Source organism: Silene latifolia, chromosome Y (genome assembly GCF_048544455.1).
Source record: "Silene latifolia isolate original U9 population chromosome Y, ASM4854445v1, whole genome shotgun sequence".
Classification (NCBI taxonomy): domain Eukaryota; kingdom Viridiplantae; phylum Streptophyta; class Magnoliopsida; order Caryophyllales; family Caryophyllaceae; genus Silene; species Silene latifolia.
In genome coordinates, this window is record NC_133538.1 from 217939704 (window position 1) to 217958156 (window position 18453).

The 18453-nt window shown below is 31.5% G+C and overlaps 1 protein-coding gene and 1 long non-coding RNA gene across 2 annotated transcripts; one reads left to right on the plus strand and one right to left on the minus strand.

Moving 5' to 3' along the window:
• The first annotated feature begins 8141 nt into the window (after positions 1 to 8141).
• Positions 8142 to 8633, plus strand: LOC141630079 (uncharacterized). Its single transcript, XM_074442958.1, has one exon. The coding sequence runs from the start codon at positions 8142 to 8144 to the stop codon at positions 8631 to 8633; it is 492 nt and encodes a 163-aa protein (XP_074299059.1).
• A 2247-nt stretch (positions 8634 to 10880) lies between these two features.
• On the minus strand, positions 10881 to 13102 carry LOC141633470 (uncharacterized). The gene is made up of 3 exons (XR_012538236.1): positions 13047 to 13102; positions 12861 to 12933; positions 10881 to 11053 (listed from the first exon to the last, which is right to left on the minus strand). It is a non-coding gene; the product is annotated as an uncharacterized LOC141633470 (long non-coding RNA).
• Positions 13103 to 18453: the final 5351 nt, after the last annotated feature.

Consider the following 18453-nt stretch of genomic DNA (forward strand, 5'->3'; position numbering starts at 1 on the left):
TTGTGTTGGTTGATATAATCGTAATTGTTGGAAGGGAGATTTATATTGTATATGTTGGTTATACTGTAGTGGAGTATTGTTGTAGTATTGGCAGATTTATTCTGGCAGACATTACTTATAGTAATGTGGAGTGGTTGAACAGATTTATTCTGGCAGACGATATTTATCGTGTTTACTCGAGGCAGGCCCCAGAATTGGTCTGCAGGCCATCTGGTGGATATTACTCAACTATATGTTGAGGCAGACATTACCTTTTGGTAATGTAGTGTGTCTTTACTCACCTTCGGGTCGAGGCTGCCCCGGCCAGGGATTTGCGGGATGATTAGTATAATGAGTAAGTAAAAGAAAGGAGCACGTTGTTTGGGGGTTGTGCATTGAAAAAGGAAATTGGATTATTTATCGTATGTTTTTGTTGTTAGTTTTTATTCCTACTCAACCTCGCGGTTGACCGTGTATTCGTGAACACCTGCGGTGAACCGTTTTATGGGGAGCAGATTTGACAGGTACTAAAGATTAGCTGACTTGGGAGCATTGGGGTGAGAGCTCGACATGGACCATAGTTGAAGTCTAGATCACTTAGTTATTTTATCACTCAGTTGTATTTATTTCCGCTGCGAGTTTGTAATTTATTCAGTTAAGTTATTTTAATAAGTTGTAATAAAAGTGTTGATTATTAAGTTTTAATAAAGTACTTTGGTTCTGTTTTAATTTGTACTCACTGCCTCGGGAAACCGAGATGGTAACGCTCTCATTTATTTGGGAATGTCTTGCTAAAGGCTCCCGACTAAATGGGGGTGTTACAGTGTGATTGTCCAATTTTCAGAGAAAGATATTTCTTCCCATTTAATAGCCTTTCTAGTAGTGATATTAGATCTGTTACAATTGGTTTCAATAATAATAGTCTCATTTATAGCTTTATCAGCTAATCTACAGTGAGGATTTAAAGTATATAAAGGTTTATAATAAATCCTGTAGCAAATACAAATTAATTCAGATCCTTTAGCATAATTGTAACCATGAGTTTTAACATTCAAAGTTAAAGCATCTAATATATTAGCATCTGTTAAAGATAATTGTAAATTTGGGTAAACATCAAAATATCTTGGACCATGAGCGATGGATTTAACAACTCCAATAATTGACTTTTGCCAATTCAAGTTTTTCGCCATCTCTTAAGGTCGCAACAAAACTTTTCGGTAATCCTTCGAGTTAGTGGTTTAAAAGCCACTTGGACTAAACCAATATGAATAAATTGGTGCTTAGATTTTCTTAGTGGTTCTAAGTCACTATTGTTTAAAAGTTGAAGATACATTTCTTCATTATTTAGAGAAATAGATTCCTCTGTGGTTTTAACTCTGTGTTTTAACCCGATATATTCAAAAAAACCCATAATTATAAATAGTTATTTTGCTAACTTCTGGAATTGTCCATTTGTTTAGCAACTCTAAATTCTGAGGATATTCAACCTCTTCAGTCATACTGTTTTTCACAGTAGACTTACCCGTATTAAGTACGCGTAAACTCATAAGATGAGACACTGTTGAATTATGACTTAACTATCATAAATTATATATACTTACCTGGCTCTGATACCAAATTTAAGGATCTTTTTACGGTACCAACATAGTATAAGAACGAGGACGCACACCCAAGTGCTCATTCTAAGTGATTGGGATATTACCACGAAATTGTTTAATCGAAGGCGGTAAGCGTACGGAGATGACAAAAAACGCCTAGCGCCTATCCACGGCATAACGGCAAAACGGTGTCTCTCCTTCCGCAGTTATCAATTCAGTTTGAACAAAATGTGTACCCTCACTAAACCTTCTTATTTTATGTTGATAGGTAATAAAACCATCTTAAAATAATAACACATCCATGGTTTAATATATAACTTAATCAAGTGTCGTCATAATTCAACAAAGGATTTAGCCTATTAGGCTCATCCTTAGAGTAAAATAAATTTAAAACAAGAAAAATAAAAACAAGAAAACTTACAAACTTAGATTGTGCTCAGAATAGAAGACGAACGGTTGACGAGATTTTATTAATTAAGAAAGAAGATTTACAAGGGGGAGAGAGAGAGAGCTAAGAGAGAGGGGTAGGAGAAGCCTGCCTCTAACTAAAACATTTGCCCGTTTATATAGGCAAAATAAAAACTATTCACAACTATTACAAAACAATTTATTAGTGTTTAAAAACTATTGCAAAATTAGTGCGGGAACTGTTATTAGTGCCCATTATTGCCCATGTTGCTTATTATTGTCCATGCTATCATGCGTCATTGCATGCGTGTCTTCTGAGTGGTTTTTATTCCACTATTTTCCCTTTGTCTTTTGATTTGGCATCTTTGGCCCTTTTATTGTTTATTTCTTCTTCTATTAATAATTGGACTTCTGTTTCCGCTTCCATTTCTTGAGCATCTTGAAGAAGTTCAAATTTATTCTTGCTATTGGATCTTTGTTGATTTTGTCATTGATACATCGCTTGTCCTGGGATTTATTATCCTCTTGCATTTGTCTTTGAGCTAAAGCCTTTTCTACCAATTTAGCATAATAACCGAGAATTTCACCTTCAGGTTTATTTTTGCCCGAAATAATTCTTGGTAGTTTGGTATTCTTCCAATTCGCCAGATTCTTCCGCATTGAAGATGATCATACTATCAATTTTGTCTTGAATTAAATTAATTGTGTAAATACACTTTAACTCATTTGTTTCTTTATCTTTTCGCATCATTGCGTCCCAAAAGCGATAATAAGATTCTCGTTTTAAACAAAATAATTTGAGATCATTATATCCTGTTTTGGGGATAAATTTCCAAATCCAGGGAATAGAAAATTCAATAAAGAAGTTTAATTGAATAATTCCAGGAATATCATCCTGATCAGTTTTTGGAAGCAAATCTTTCCATTCGTCATAAAGACTTTTAAACATTTGTGGCAGAATGTCTTCATTAGTTCCATAAAATTGCCACCATTTGATTAACCAATTTGGTAAATTTTGGTCAAAAACTTCTGGGTAAATTTTTATTAGCCATGTGTGGCTCTTCGTAGGATTTTCATATAAGAAAACTTTATCAAAAGCCTGGACATAATCCCAGTAATTGTATTCAACTTTGATATTATTTTTGTTTATCAAAGTTTTAGAAGTAGATGGAGTTATTCCCCATTCTTCAATGGATATTATCCTTTTGATATTAATTTTTGAAAATCTCCAGAAATTTCCTGGATCCTCCCAATGATTAAAATTGCAATCATTTTCAGAAAGGATTCCTTCATAAAAACTTCGACTTTTATAAGTCTCCATAGGATATTTTAAAACACATCTGACTATGGCTAAAACTTCTTTAGCAACCGTTGCATAATTAGATTGTGCAGAATTCCATTTTCCTGAATAAAAACGGACTAAAAATTCCTGTTTATTATTAGGATCTATTTGTTTAAGAATCCCTCCATAACCAATGTTTGAAGCATCAGTTTCTACTATTTTTTCCCAATGAGGGTTTGCCAAACTAAGGCATGGTAAAGATATAACTTTACTCTTAATTTTCCGATGACTCTAGTGTGATCATTAGACCAAGCACAGGATTTTTCTTCAACTTTGTCATATAAAATAGTGTATCTTTTGCCAAGTCATCATAATAAGGTGAAATATAATTCAAACTTCCTAAGAATCTTTGAAGTTGAGTTTTGTCAATGATTTCATCTGGGAATTTAGACCCAAATTCAATACTTCTATTAATAGGAATAATTTGGCCTTTCTCAATATTATGACCTAAAAATCTGACTTTAGTCTGAAATAGAGACATTTTACTTTTAGAAATTACTAAACCATTAGATATGACAATTTTTTTTGAAAATATCTAGATGTTTAAAATGTTCTTCTATATTCATAGAAAAGATGAGACTGTCATCAATATAAATTATGATAAAATGACTATAATTGTTAAAAATATCATTCATAAATTTTTAAATTCGATGGAGCATTTTTCAAACCAAAAGGCATAACATGCCATTCATATTGTCCAAAAGGAACATTAAAAGCGATTTTGTATCTCTGTTTTGGTCAATTTGAATCGCAATAACCAGATTTTAAATCAAATTTAGAGAATATGAGAACTTTATACAAACGATCTAATAAATCTTTTTTATTAGGTATTGGATATCTAATCCATTTTAAAACTTTATTTAAAGGTTTATAATTAATAACTAATCTAGGAACTCCTCGTTCCTTTTCAGCATTTTTGTTAACATAAAAAGCTGTGCAAGACCATGGTGATTTGGACGGTCCAATAAGCTTTTTCTCTAAAAGAGAACTTATTTCTTTTTTGCAAAATTCTAAATATTATGAATTCATTTGACAAGGCCTAGCCTTAGTAGGAACATTATCTTCCCTGAAATCTTCTTCATAAGGAAGATTTAATATATGCTTTTTTCTGTTCCAAAAAGCATTAGGATGGTCATTGCAAATAGATAAAGAAAATTGGTTTTCAATATCAATAATTTTTTGTTTTAATCTAGGATTATTAAGTTTTTGATCTATAGTCAAAATGTTAACTTCATGTTTTAAAAAACTTAATTGATTTTCTTTTAAAGAAATTCTATCATAAATCTCATTTATAGCTTTCATAAAGGGTTTCATAATGAAACTGAAAGTAATAGTTTTTCCTTGATAATTTGCAGTTAAATTCTTATTATCTGCAGTAAAAGGATAAATTTTTGTTATAAAAGGTGTTCCAAGAATAATAGGAACCGAGAGTTTATTTTTGACTAAAAGAAAACTTAAAGGTATGCAGGTGTTATTAACACATATATCGACTTTTGGGAGTTTAAAATCAATATCTAATTTATCTCCTCCTGCTTGAGATAAACTATGAGTAGTTTTGACAAAATACCTGGAGTCAATTTCTCCTTCTTGTATAACATTTAAATCTGCTCCAAAAGATCAATTAAAGCAATAAATTCTTTAGAAAATTGATTATTAATTTTAAGAAGAATCTTAACATACCATTTTTGTCCAAAGAACCATATTTATGGTTTGGAGAAATTTTTATTTTGCTCAAGTTTTGGGAGAGTATCAACAAGTTGCATAGCTTGATCCTTACCATCAGGGTTAAGAATAGGAATCTCATGGTTATCAACTTTTTTGCCATTAGATTCTTGATCATTATTTAGTAAATCATTTTGAAAAATAAAAAGTTGTTCAAGATTAGAAATTCTTGTATCACTTCTTTGTTCTTCAATTTTTAGAAGTTTAATCTCAGATTTTAAATTATCCATCTCTTTCAAAATATCTTGTAAAGAAGAAGGATTAGAAGTTATGTTTTTATTTTGAAGACGTTTATAAACTTCTTTTAAAGAATAGGGTATTTCTTTCGTAAAACTCGTTTTCCATAATCAAAATTATTATGAGAAGTGCTAGGTATATTTTCAATAATTTGTGATCTTAAATCAGCACTTGGGATGGCCTTTAAAACATCTAACCAATCATTATTGGTGAGAACCTGTAATTTAACATCTTGAAAATTAGATAAAAGATTAAAGAATTCATCTTTTTCGGGATTAATACAAGCTTTTCCCTGTCCACAAGGTTCACATTCAGAATTAGTAGTTGTAGAACTACATGTCTGTAAAAAGAATCATTATTAAGGATTTTTAAATTATTACTAGAATTACTAGAATTATCAGACATAGATTCTGTTTCACTCTGTAGATCTGGTTCATTAAGAAATAATTTTGAAATCTTGTCTTTAAGATCATCATTTATATCAAGATTATTAATTTGTTTTTGGGTCCAGCAATTGTTTGCCATATGACCCTTTTTATTGCATTTAAAACACCTTACTTCTTTTGAAGGTATATAACCCTTTTTCTTATAATGCTTTTTATGGAATTTTCTCTGATTTTTTCGAAAAGTTTTTTCTTCAAGTTTAGCTTTAGAATATCTTTTCTTTTTATATCTAGGAGAATAAATTCTATCATTACTTTTGTTTTGTTTTCTACGAGAAGTAGAAGGCATATCCATACCAAATTGTTCACAAAATTCACCTAATTGGCTTCTTTCAATAATGTTCGATGTTTGAGTCTGTTGGTTTAATTTAATCTCATTACAAAGGTTTATTCCTTCATTTTGTACAAGCTTTAATAAGGTGACCATAATTATATTTTTTGTAATTAATAGAAGGATTTTCTCCACGAAGAATTTTTCTAATTCTTTCAGCAAATAAGTGTGGTAGACCATCAATAAATTTACCTTTCCAATGAGAGCTATTGCATTCAGGTAAAAGCATGACTCTGCTAAGGAAGGTGTCTTTGTACCACCTAAAATCAGTTAAAGTTTTACATCTAAAATTTTGTAAAAGAGTTCTTGTGGAATCATAATTATTCCCCGATTGAAAGATAAAATGATCAAGTATATTGACAAGTAAAGTGTAAACCGCAGTTTCTGTAGGCACTTCATCTTTAATTTCCGTATTAGTAATAATAGCTATTTTTTGTTCATTAGTGAGGTAATTATCCCACCATCCTTTAAGTTGACCGGTGAATCCTGATGCTATCATTTTAGCAAAAAGTGGAATCACTATTATTAGCATTTTTACAAACTTGAGAATACATAAGCATTCTATGGCAATGGTTATGAATTTGTTTTTCAACAAAATAATCTATATTCCATTCATAGATATGAGATCCACTATAACTATGTCCAATAATCTCAAAGCATTTTCTTCTGTCCAATATCAACAGGTGAAGGTCTTCTATTATAATATAGAGTATTAATAGGTTTTTGACCCCATTTATTTTTTGAAACAACATTCAAATCATCTTTGAAATTCGGATTGATTTCTTCATTTAAAGTTTGCAACTTTAAATTTGCAACCTTATCACCAACCTGACTTATAAGTTGTTCATTTTTAATGTCGATAAAAATTTAAAATTCTTTATTTCAGGAGGATTTTTGATAATAGGAGTTATTTCTTGCGAAGAAGAAGAAGGGTCTTCAGTCTTGGTATTTTGAATGACTTGATTAAGAAGATTTATGACTTTATTAGCCTTATGGTGTAAATCTGTAACATGTTCACCTAGAATTTTTAAAGATAGATTAGCATAATTATTTTGTTCACTTAAATAATTTAAATGTTTAGTAGTCGTGGTAATAATTCCGTCTTCATAAATTTTTGAAAGGGGCATGTAAGAACACCTATCTAATTTAAACTTCTTAAGAGGAGGATAAACTCCCTTAACTTCATTACCATTGAGAAGTTCAAAATTTTTTCAAGAATAGTTAAATGATTATATAAATAAGTTGAACAATACCAAGGGACAAAATAAATAATCGCATTTCTCGATTTGCGAGTATTCATAAAACTCATCTTGCAAGATGTCTAGTTGTTTTTCATCAAAATTATGAAAAAACCAATTTCTAAATTTTTCCCAAATAGGAGATTGAAATTCATTACTAATTAATTTTCTGGTTATTGAACCAGGAGAAAAATCTAGTAAGGCTTTCTTAATCATCAGTATAACTTATTTGGGACAATGTGTCCGCTTCTTTTTTAGAATGTCGTCTTAAAATTTTATCAGAATGCATTCTTAAAACATCTTCATCTGTTTCAATAAAATCTTCATCTCTTAATTGAGAAGTTGAACACCTAGATGTACTAGGCATATCTAAATCTTGATCAAGGGCTGAAATAAAAGTCCTATTAGAAAAAGATCTAGTCATTTTTGAAGTACTACTTTTTGGTCGAATATGTTTATTACCAAAATTTAAAAATGTGACTCCTTCAGGAGTTTGTTGTACATCAAGTAAATTAGTCTCCATAATCGGTTGAGGAGGCATAGCACAGGTGATTGTCCAATTTTCGGGAAAGATATTTCTTCCCATTTAATAGCCTTTCTAGTAGTGATATTAGATCTGTTACAATTGGTTTCAATAATAATAGTCTCATTTATAGCTTTATCAGCTAATCTACAGAGAGGATTTAAAGTATATAAAGGTTTATAATAAATCCTGTAGCAAATACAAATTAATTCAGATCCTTAAGTATATATAATTTATGATAGTTAAGTCATAATTCAACAGTGTCTCATCTTATGAGTTTACGCGTACTTAATACGGGTAAGTCTTTGTGAAAAACAAAGATGGATCAAGAGGTTGAATATCCTCAGAATTTAGAGTTGCTAAACAAATGGACAATTCCAGAAGTTAGCAAAAGAACTATTTATAAGTATGGGTTTTTTGAATATATCGGGTTAAAACACAGAGTTAAAAACACAGAGGAATCTATTTCTCTAAATAATGAAGAAATGTATCTTCAACTTTTAAACAATAGTGACTTAGAACCACTAAGAAAATCTAAGCACCAATTTATTCATATTGGTTTAGTCCAAGTGGCTTTTAAACAACTAACTCTGGAAGGATTACCAGAAAGTTTTGTTGCAGCCTTAAGAGATGGCAGAAACTTGAATTGGCAAAAGTCAATTATTGGAGTTGTTAAATTCAGTCTGGCTCATGGTCCAGTATATTTTGATGTTTACCCAAATTTACAATTATCTTTAACAGATGCTAATATATTAGATGCTTTAACTTTGAATGTTAAAACTCATGGTTACAATTATGCTAACCAAATTTAAGGATCTTTTTACGGTACCAACATAGTATAAGAACGAGGACGCACACCCAAGTGCTCATTATAAGTGATTGGGATATTACCACGAAATTGTTTAATCTGAACTGGTAACTGTACGGAGATGATAAAAAACGCCTAGCGCCTATCCACGGCATAACGGCAAAACGGTGTCTCTCCTTCCGCAGTTATCAATTCAGTTTGAACAAAATGTGTACCCTCACTAAACCTTCTTATTTTATGTTGATAGGTAATAAAACCATCTTAAAATAATAACACATCCATGGTTTAATATATAACTTAATCAAGTGTCGTCATAATTCAACAAAGGATTTAGCCTATTAGGCTCATCCTTAGAGTAAAATAAATTTAAAACAAGAAAAATAAAAACAAGAAAACTTACAAACTTAGATTGTGCTCAGAATAGAAGACGAACGGTTGACGAGATTTTATTAATTAAGAAAGCAGATTTACAAGGGGGAGAGAGAGAGAGCTAAGAGAGAGGGGTAGGAGAAGCCTGCCTCTAACTAAAACATTTGCCCGTTTATATAGGCAAAATAAAAACTATTCACAACTATTACAAAACACTTTATTAGTGTTTAAAAACTATTGCAAAATTAGTGCGGGAACTGTTATTAGTGCCCATTATTGCCCATGTTGCTTATTATTGTCCATGCTATCATGCGTCATTGCATGCGTGTCTTCTGAGTGGTTTTTATTCCACTATTTTCCCTTTGTCTTTTGATTTGGCATCTTTGGCCCTTTTATTGATTATTTCTTCTTCTATTAATAATTGGACTTTGTTTCGCTTCCATTTCTTGAGCATCTTGAAGAAGTTCAAATTTATTCTTGCTATTGGATCTTTGTTGATTTTGTCATTGATACATCGCTTGTCCGGGATTTATTATCCTCTTGCATTTGTCTTTGAGCTAAAGCCTTTTCGCAATTTAGCATAATAACCGAGAATTTCATCTTCGTTTTATTTTTTGCGAAATAATTCTTGGTAGTTGGTATTCTTCCAATTCGCGATTCTTCCGCATTGAAGATGATCATACTATCAATTTTGTCTTGAATTAAATTAATTGTGTAAATACACTTTAACTCATTTGTTTCTTTATCTTGTCGCATCATTGCGTCCCAAAAGCGAGAATAAGATTCTCGTTTTAAACAAAATAATTTGAGATCATTATATCCTGTTTTGGGGATAAATTTCCAAATCCAGGGAATAGAAAATTCAATAAAGAAGTTTAATTGAATAATTCCAGGAATATCATCACGATCAGTTTTGGAAGCAAATCTTTCCATTCGTCATAAAGACTTTTAAACATTTGTGGTGAGAATGTCTTCATTAGTTCCATAAAATTGCCACCATTTGATTAACCAATTTTGTAAATTTTGGTCAAAAAAACGGGTAAATTTTTATTAGCCATGTGTGGCTCTTCGTAGGATTTTCATATAAGAAAACTTTATCAAAAGCCTGGACATAATCCCAGTAATTGTATTCAACTTTGATATTATTTTTGTTTATCAAAGTTTTAGAAGTAGATGGAGTTATTCCCCATTCTTCAATGGATATTATCCTTTTGATATTAATTTTTGAAAATCTCCAGAAATTTCCTGGATCCTCCCAATGATTAAAATTGCAATCATTTTCAGAAAGGATTCCTTCATAAAAACTTCGACTTTTATAAGTCTCCATAGGATATTGATTATTTGTTAAATAACGGTTATATAATAACCAGGGATTATCTTCCCATTTCTTGTCAGAATTTTGGAGTATAATAATCTCCCTTTCTTCTGGTGATTTCACCATTTTCTCTTTTTCATCAAGAGATTCTTTCATAATTTTTTTGAAAGATGGAGAACTTATATTAAGTTCTTTTTGTTTCCATATTTGAAACTCTTCAAATTCTTCATTTGTGATATTATCACATAATTTTTTGGTTATTAGCCTTTTTTCACCATATTGTGCCAAAATATTATTTGGTCTTATATAACCAGATGATGATCCTGGTCCTGGGTTATTCCCAGTTTTGATAATTTCGGATGATTGTCCTGGGTTATTCCCATATCCAATAATTGAGGATAATTGTCCTGTGTTATGGGTATTCCCATATCTGATAATTGAGGATGATTGTGGGACACCCCTCGATGAGGCATCAAAAGAACTATTAAATCTAAGCGGAAAAATAAGTGATTTTTAAAACCTTTAAAGTTTAAAGTGTGAAATCCACTATAAGTGATCAAACGAAAATGAAAAGTAAGATGAATAAGTTTTACAATTAAAAACGAAGTGCGTTGGGGAAAAGATATCCCACGAATAAACACAAGTCTAACGATAGGTGAGTCTAAGCAAACTATAACTAAGGTCCAAGGTTCAACATTCTCGCTAGCTCACACGTCTTCCCCATAATCTGCATCACAAACCTGTCATTCATGTAAACATGAACGCCACAGTCAGTGGGGAGTAACTCAGGGTTCTCCCAGCCACAATATGTCAAAATGCACATAAGCAAGAACTTAATTAAACATATTGATCATGCATCATACTTGAATAATATGAACAAGGGAATATAACGATAATCATAACGAGATAGGCATATTGCATTCTTAATGAGATAGGCACATTGCATTCTTAATGAGATAGGCATGGTACATTATATTAAACATGCATTCAAGGTAACCAAAACATGGATATGAGATTAGGCATCGAATCATATGAAGAAGGTAAACAACGGATCAATTGAATAGAAAATACATGGATGGAAACCAATAGCCATTACTTGAAAACCTCTTAACAACCATAGCACGGGACGTGGCTACTAATGTCACATTCATACTTATGGCTTGCATCTCACCATAAGAACGGATGGGAACATCAATCCCGGCGATCATATCGCAACTAGGGGCTTGCATCTCACCACTAGTATCCGATAGGACCAAGACTCTCACAAACAATCATAGAAGACGTGCACTCTCGTATATAAGAACACGCCAATGACCATAATCAGCAAGACATTTACAAAGGCTTTGACTCAAACAAGACAGACCCCTAGACTCCAACCTCTTGGTAGGACGACGATCATAATACGGTCCTAGTCTAAACCTGGATCCAGACTCTCGGGATGGGCGACACCCGATTCGACAAACGATACCAAATCGTATCCAAGACTCGGAAAATGGCACGCACTCGTATCCAAAGGCCGAGTAACCTCTAATCGGAGACATGGCACGCACTCGTAACCCAAGGTCCGAAGAAAGGCGGAAGGATAACCCAACCTGGGAACATGGCACGCACTCGTACCAAAGGCCCGAAGGGTAAATGAATAAGGAATGTCAAGTAGTCACACAATGTAAATCGTCGCACTTGGGTCTCAAATACGAGCAACCATGATTGCACGAACATAACGTAAACAATTCATGTGAAGCATGTATAAGTATAAGAGTATAACAAATATCAAGTACTCCCATGATAAAAGAGTCTCAACACATCATACACAAGCATTAGAACCAAATTTAAGATGCATACCCAACAAGAAACTCAAAACCCAATCTATAACAACAAGTTTAGTATTCGACTACAACAAGGGTCAACTTCAAACGGTCATAACTTGAGTTCTATAGATGATAATGAGGTGAAACCAGTTGGAGGTGATAGCTTATCCTCTTACGGTTCTAACGGTAGGTCATAAACCTCAAACAAACAAGTAACGAAGAAGTTATGGCCATTTTACGAAAACTGGTCCAGGCTGAGTGTGCAGCCTGCGCCGAGGTGCGCAGCCTGCGCCGTGGTGCTGATTTGCACGACACAACCAATTCACCTTCATCCCCAAATCATTTTTTTATCATGCCATTACAATCCTAATTCCACCATATATTACCCAAGCAACTTTATACAAGTATTAAGGGTGAAATCAAAGCATAAAAGAGGGATTAAAACACAAGGTTCGATTCAAATTCAAACAATTCCAAACTAACAAATTCGTGACATAATTAAACACAATTATTAAGCATGAATAAGACGGTTTCTTTACTAATTCATCCATATAAACATTCATGTAACCCAAAGGATTGGAAATTCCTTCAACTAACCATGAGATGGTTTCTCATACAAACTCATTCAACAACAAACATGTGAAACAAGAAAAGATTCAAACTTTAACATACATATGAACAAACTACAACATATAAACACACAAATTTGACATAATGTCGAGTAACCCATCACCGTTACCTTTTTGCACTTAAATCCACAAAAGACTCGTCTACCTTTCAAGAATCCACTTCCGGGTCAACTAAACTTTCTCCTAAACATAAGAAAACACAAAATAAGACTAAGAATCAAAATTAGAAAAAGGGGTACCATGTATAAAACGGCTCGACAGCCCTATATAAGGAGGAAAGTCGGTGTCTTTCTTACCTAGAAAGATGGAGGGCGATGAGAGGAAGAGATAGACGCGAAAATCACTTGATTCGGATAAGAATTGATCAAGTTATGGTGTTTTGAAGATTTGTAAGAGGAAAGTGTAAAAATGGTGTTTGTTGTTGAGGATGAATGCTGAAAAATTGAGGAGGGAGGTGTAGTTAGGGTTTCCCTCATTATTTTTATGAGGAGGAAGGAGTAGTAGGTGAGTCCATTGGTCATACTAGGCCCAATAAGTAAAATTGAGTCGATATACACATGAATTTACGTCTCAAGCCCACTACAACTCAAGACGGAGAATATTATTATTATTATCATTATTATCCGACCAAAATATTTATTTTGTATAACTTAAGCTTTAAAAATATAATATTTATAAAAATCATGTTTAATAATGAAATTAATTAAATTAAATAATTTAAAATATAAATAAGACCATAGAATGGTTAATTAAATTATAAATGTCAAAATGGAAAATTCGCGGGTGTTACAGATTGTCTTCCTCTCCCTCTATTAGAAGGATGCATAAAGCGGCCACGGCCACGACCTCGACCAAAATCCATTCCTGAAACAAATAACAAACTCTTATAGAGTTAAATACTCCCTTGTTAAGAAATCAGGGAGATGATTATCAGATCCTTTTTTATAATGGATTTCAAAATCAAAAGGGGCTAAATGAGCTTGCCACCTTGCAAACATTTGTTTGGAAACATCATGTTTAAAATCTTTTTGAAACATAAATTTTGCAGAACTACAATCAGTTCTTATTGTAAATTTTTGGTTATATAAATCATTTTGAAATTTTAAAACACATCTGACTATGGCTAAAACTTCTTTAGCAACCGTTGCATAATTAGATTGTGCAGAATTCCATTTTCCTGAATAAAAACGGACTAAAAATTCCTGTTTATTATTAGGATCTATTTGTTTAAGAATCCCTCCATAACCAATGTCTGAAGCATCAGTTTCTACTATTTTTTCCCAATGAGGATTTGCCAAACTAAGGCATGGTAAAGATATAACTTTACTCTTAATTTTCCTGACGGCTTTAGTGTGATCATTGGACCAGGCACAGGGATTCTTTTTTAACCTGTCATATAAAATAGCTGTGTCTTTTGCCAAATCATCATAATATGGTGAAATATAATTCAAACTTCCTAAAAATCTCTGAAGCTGAGTTTTATCAGTGATTTCATTGGGAAATTTAGATCCAAATTCAATACTTCTATTGATTGGAATAATTTGACCTTTCTCAATATTATGACCTAAAAATCTTATTTTAGTCTGAAAAAGGGACATCTTACTTTTGGAAATAACTAAACCATTAGATATGACGATTTTTTTGAAGATATCTAGATGTTTAAAATGTTCTTCTATATTCGTGGAGAAGACAAGAATATCATCAATATAAACTATGATAAAATGACTAAAATTGTTAAAAATGTCATTCATAATCTTTTGGAATTCTGATGGAGCATTTTTCAAACCAAAAGGCATAACATGCCATTCATATTGTCCAAAAGGAACATTAAAAGCAGTTTTGTATCTGTCTGCTGGGTCAATTTGAATCGCAATAACTTGATTTTAAATCAAATTTAGAGAATATGAGAGCTTTATACAAACGATCTAATAAATCTTTTTTATTAGGTATTGGATATCTAATCCATTTTAAAACTTTATTTAAAGGTTTATAATTAATAACTAATCTAGGAACTCCTCGTTCCTTTTCAGCATTTTTGTTAACATAAAAAGCTGTGCAAGACCATGGTGATTTGGACGGTCCAATAAGCTTTTTCTCTAAAAGAGAACTTATTTCTTTTTTGCAAAATTCTAAATATTCTGAATTCATTTGACAAGGCCTAGCCTTAGTAGGAACATTATCTTCCCTGAAATCTTCTTCATAAGGAAGATTTACTATATGCTTTTTTCTGTTCCAAAAAGCATTAGGATGGTCATTGCAAATAGATAAAGAAAATTGGTTTTCAATATCAATAATTTTTTGTTTTAATCTAGGATTATTAAGTTTTTGATCTATAGTCAAAATGTTAACTTCATGTTTTAAAAAACTTAATTGATTTTCTTTTAAAGAAATTCTATCATAAATCTCATTTATAGCTTTCATAAAGGGTTTCATGATGAAACTGAAAGTAATAGTTTTTCCTTGATAATTTGCAGTTAAATTCTTATTATCTGCAGTAAAAGGATAAATTTTTGTTATAAAAGGTGTTCCAAGAATAATAGGAACCGAGAGTTTATTTTTGACTAAAAGAAAACTTAAAGGTATGCAGGTGTTATTAACACATATATCAGCTTTTGGGAGTTTAAAATCAATATCTAATTTATCTCCTCCTGCTTGAGATAAACTATGAGTAGTTTTGACAAAATACCTGGAGTCAATTTCTCCTTCTTGTATAACATTTAAATCTGCTCCAGTATCAATTAAAGCAATAAATTCTTTAGAAAATTGATTATTAATTTTAAGAAGAATCTTAACATACCATTTTTGTCCAGCAACCATATTTATGGTTTGGAGAAATTTTTTATTTTGCTCAAGTTTTGGGAGAGTATCAACAAGTTGCATAGCTTGATCCTTACCATCAGGGTTAAGAATAGGAATCTCATGGTTATCAACTTTTTTGCCATTAGATTCTTGATCATTATTTAGCAAATCATTTTGAAAAATAAAAAGTTGTTCAAGATTAGAAATTCTTGTATCACTTCTTTCTTCTTCAATTTTTAGAAGTTTAATCTCAGATTTTAAATTATCCATCTCTTTCAAAATATCTTGTAAAGAAGAAGGATTAGAAGTTGTGTTTTTATTTTGAAGACGTTTATAAACTTCATTTAAAGAATAAGGTTTTTCTTCTGTAAAACTCTGTTTTCCATAATCAAAATTATTATGAGAAGTGCTCGGTATATTTTCGATAATTTGTGATCTTAAATCAGCACTTGGGATGGCTTTTAAAACATCTAACCAATCATTATTGGTGAGAACTTGTAAATTGGCATCTTGAAAATTGGATAAAAGATTAAAGAATTCATCTCTTTTGGGATTAATACAAGCTTTTCCCTGTCCACAGGGTTCACATTCTGAATTAGTTGAGAACTATGCGTGTAAAAAGAATCATTTTTAAGGATTTTTAAATTATTACTAGAACTACTAGAATTATCAGACATAGTTTCTGTTTCACTATGTAGATCTAGTTCATTAAGAAATAATTTTGAAATCTTGTCTTTAAGATCATCATCTATATCAAGATTATTAATTTGTTTTTGGGTCCAACAATTGTTTGCCATATGACCCTTTTTATTGCATTTAAAACACCTTATTTCTTTTGAAGGTATATAACCCTTTTTCCTATAATGCTTTTTATGGAATTTTCTCTGATTTTTTCGATAAGTTTTTTCTTCAAGTTTTGCTTTAGAATATCTTTTCTTTTTATATCTAGGAGAATAGATTCTATCATTACTTTTGTTTTGTTTTCTACGAGAAGTAGAAGGCATATCCATACCAAATTGTTCACAAAATTCACCTAATTGGTTTCTTTCAATAATGTTCTGATGTTTGAGCTGCTGGTTTAATTTAATCTCATTACAAAGGTTTATTCCTTCAGCTGTACAAGCTTTAATAAGGTGACCATAATTATATTTTTCGTAATTAATAGAAGGATTTTCTCCACGAAGAATTTTTCTAATTCTTTCAGCAAATAAGTGTGGTAGACCATCAATAAATTTACCTTTCCAATGAGAGCTATTGCATTCCGGTAAAAGCATGACTCTGCTAAGGAAGGTGTCTTTGTACCACCTAAAATCAGTTAAAGTTTTACATCTAAAATTTTGTAAAAGAGTTCTAGTGGAATCATAATTATTCCCAATTGACCAAAGTAAAATGATCAAGTATATTGACAAGTAAAGTGTAAACCGCAGTTTACGTAGGCACTTCATCTTTAATTTCCGTATTAGTAATAATAGCTGTTTTTTGTTCATTAGTGAGGTAATTATCCCACCATCCTTTAAGTTGACCGGTGAATCCTGATGCTATCATTTTAGCAACAGTGGAATCACTATTATTAGCATTTTTACAAACTTGAGAATACATAAGCATTCTATGGCAATGGTTATGAATTTGTTTTTCAGCAAAATAATCTATATTCCATTCATAGATATGAGATCCACTATAACTATGTCCAATAATCTCAAAGCATTTTCTTCTGTCCAATATCAAGGTGAAGGTCTTCTATTATAATATATAGTATTAATAGGTTTTTGGCCCCATTTATTTTTTGAAACAACATTCAAATCATCTTTGAAATTCGGATTGATTTCTTCATTTAAAGTTTGCAACTTTAAATTTGCAACCTTATCAGCCAACTGACTTATAAGTTGTTCGTTTTTAATGTCAGATAAAAATTTAAAATTCTTTATTTCAGGAGGATTTTTGATAATAGGAGTTATTTCTTTCGAAGAAGAAGAAGGGTCTTCAGTCTTGGTATTTTGAATGACTTGATTAAGAAGATTTATGACTTTATTAGCCTTATGGTGTAAATCAGAACATGTTCACCAAGAATTTTTAAAGATAGATTAGCATAATTATTTTGTTCACTTAAATAATTTAAATGTTTAGTAGTCGTGGTAATAATTCCGTCTTCATAAAGTTTTGAAAGGGGCATGTAAGAACACCCATCTAATTTAAATTTCTTAAGAGGAGGATAAACTCCCTTAACTTCATTACCATTGAGAAGTTCAAAATTTTTTCAAGAATAGTTAAATGATTATATAAATAAGTTGAACAATACCAAGGGACAAAATAAATAATCGCATTTCTCGATTTAGAGTATTCATAAAACTCATCTTGCAAGATGTCTTGTTGTTTTTCATCAAAATTATGAAAAAACCAATTTCTAAATTTTTCCCAAATAGGAGATTGAAATTCATTACTAATTAGTTTTCTGGTTATTGAACCAGGAGAAAAATCTAGGAAGGCCTTCTTAATCATCAGTATAACTCATTTGGGACAATGTGTCCGCTTCCTTTTTAGAATGTCGTCTTAAAATTTTATCAGAATGCATTCTTAAAACATCTTCATCTGTTTCAATAAAATCTTCATCTCTTAATTGAGAAGTTGAACACCTAGATGTACTAGGCATATCTAAATCTTGATCAAGGGCTGAAATAAAAGTCCTATTAGAAAAAGATCTAGTCATTTTTGAAGTACTACTTTTTGGTCGAATATGTTTATTACCAAAATTTAAAGTAACATGACTCCTTCGGGAGTTTGTTGTACATCAAGTAAATTAGTCTCCATAATCGGTTGAGGAGGCATAGCCTGTGTGATTGTTCAATTTTCAGGGAAAGATATTTCTTCCCATTTAATAGCCTTTCTAGTAGTGATATTAGATCTGTT

Coding starts and splice junctions, on each gene's coding strand:
- LOC141630079 (XM_074442958.1), top strand. CDS start 8,142: ATGGATCAAGAGGTTGAATATCCTCAGAATTTAGAGTTGCTAAACAAA.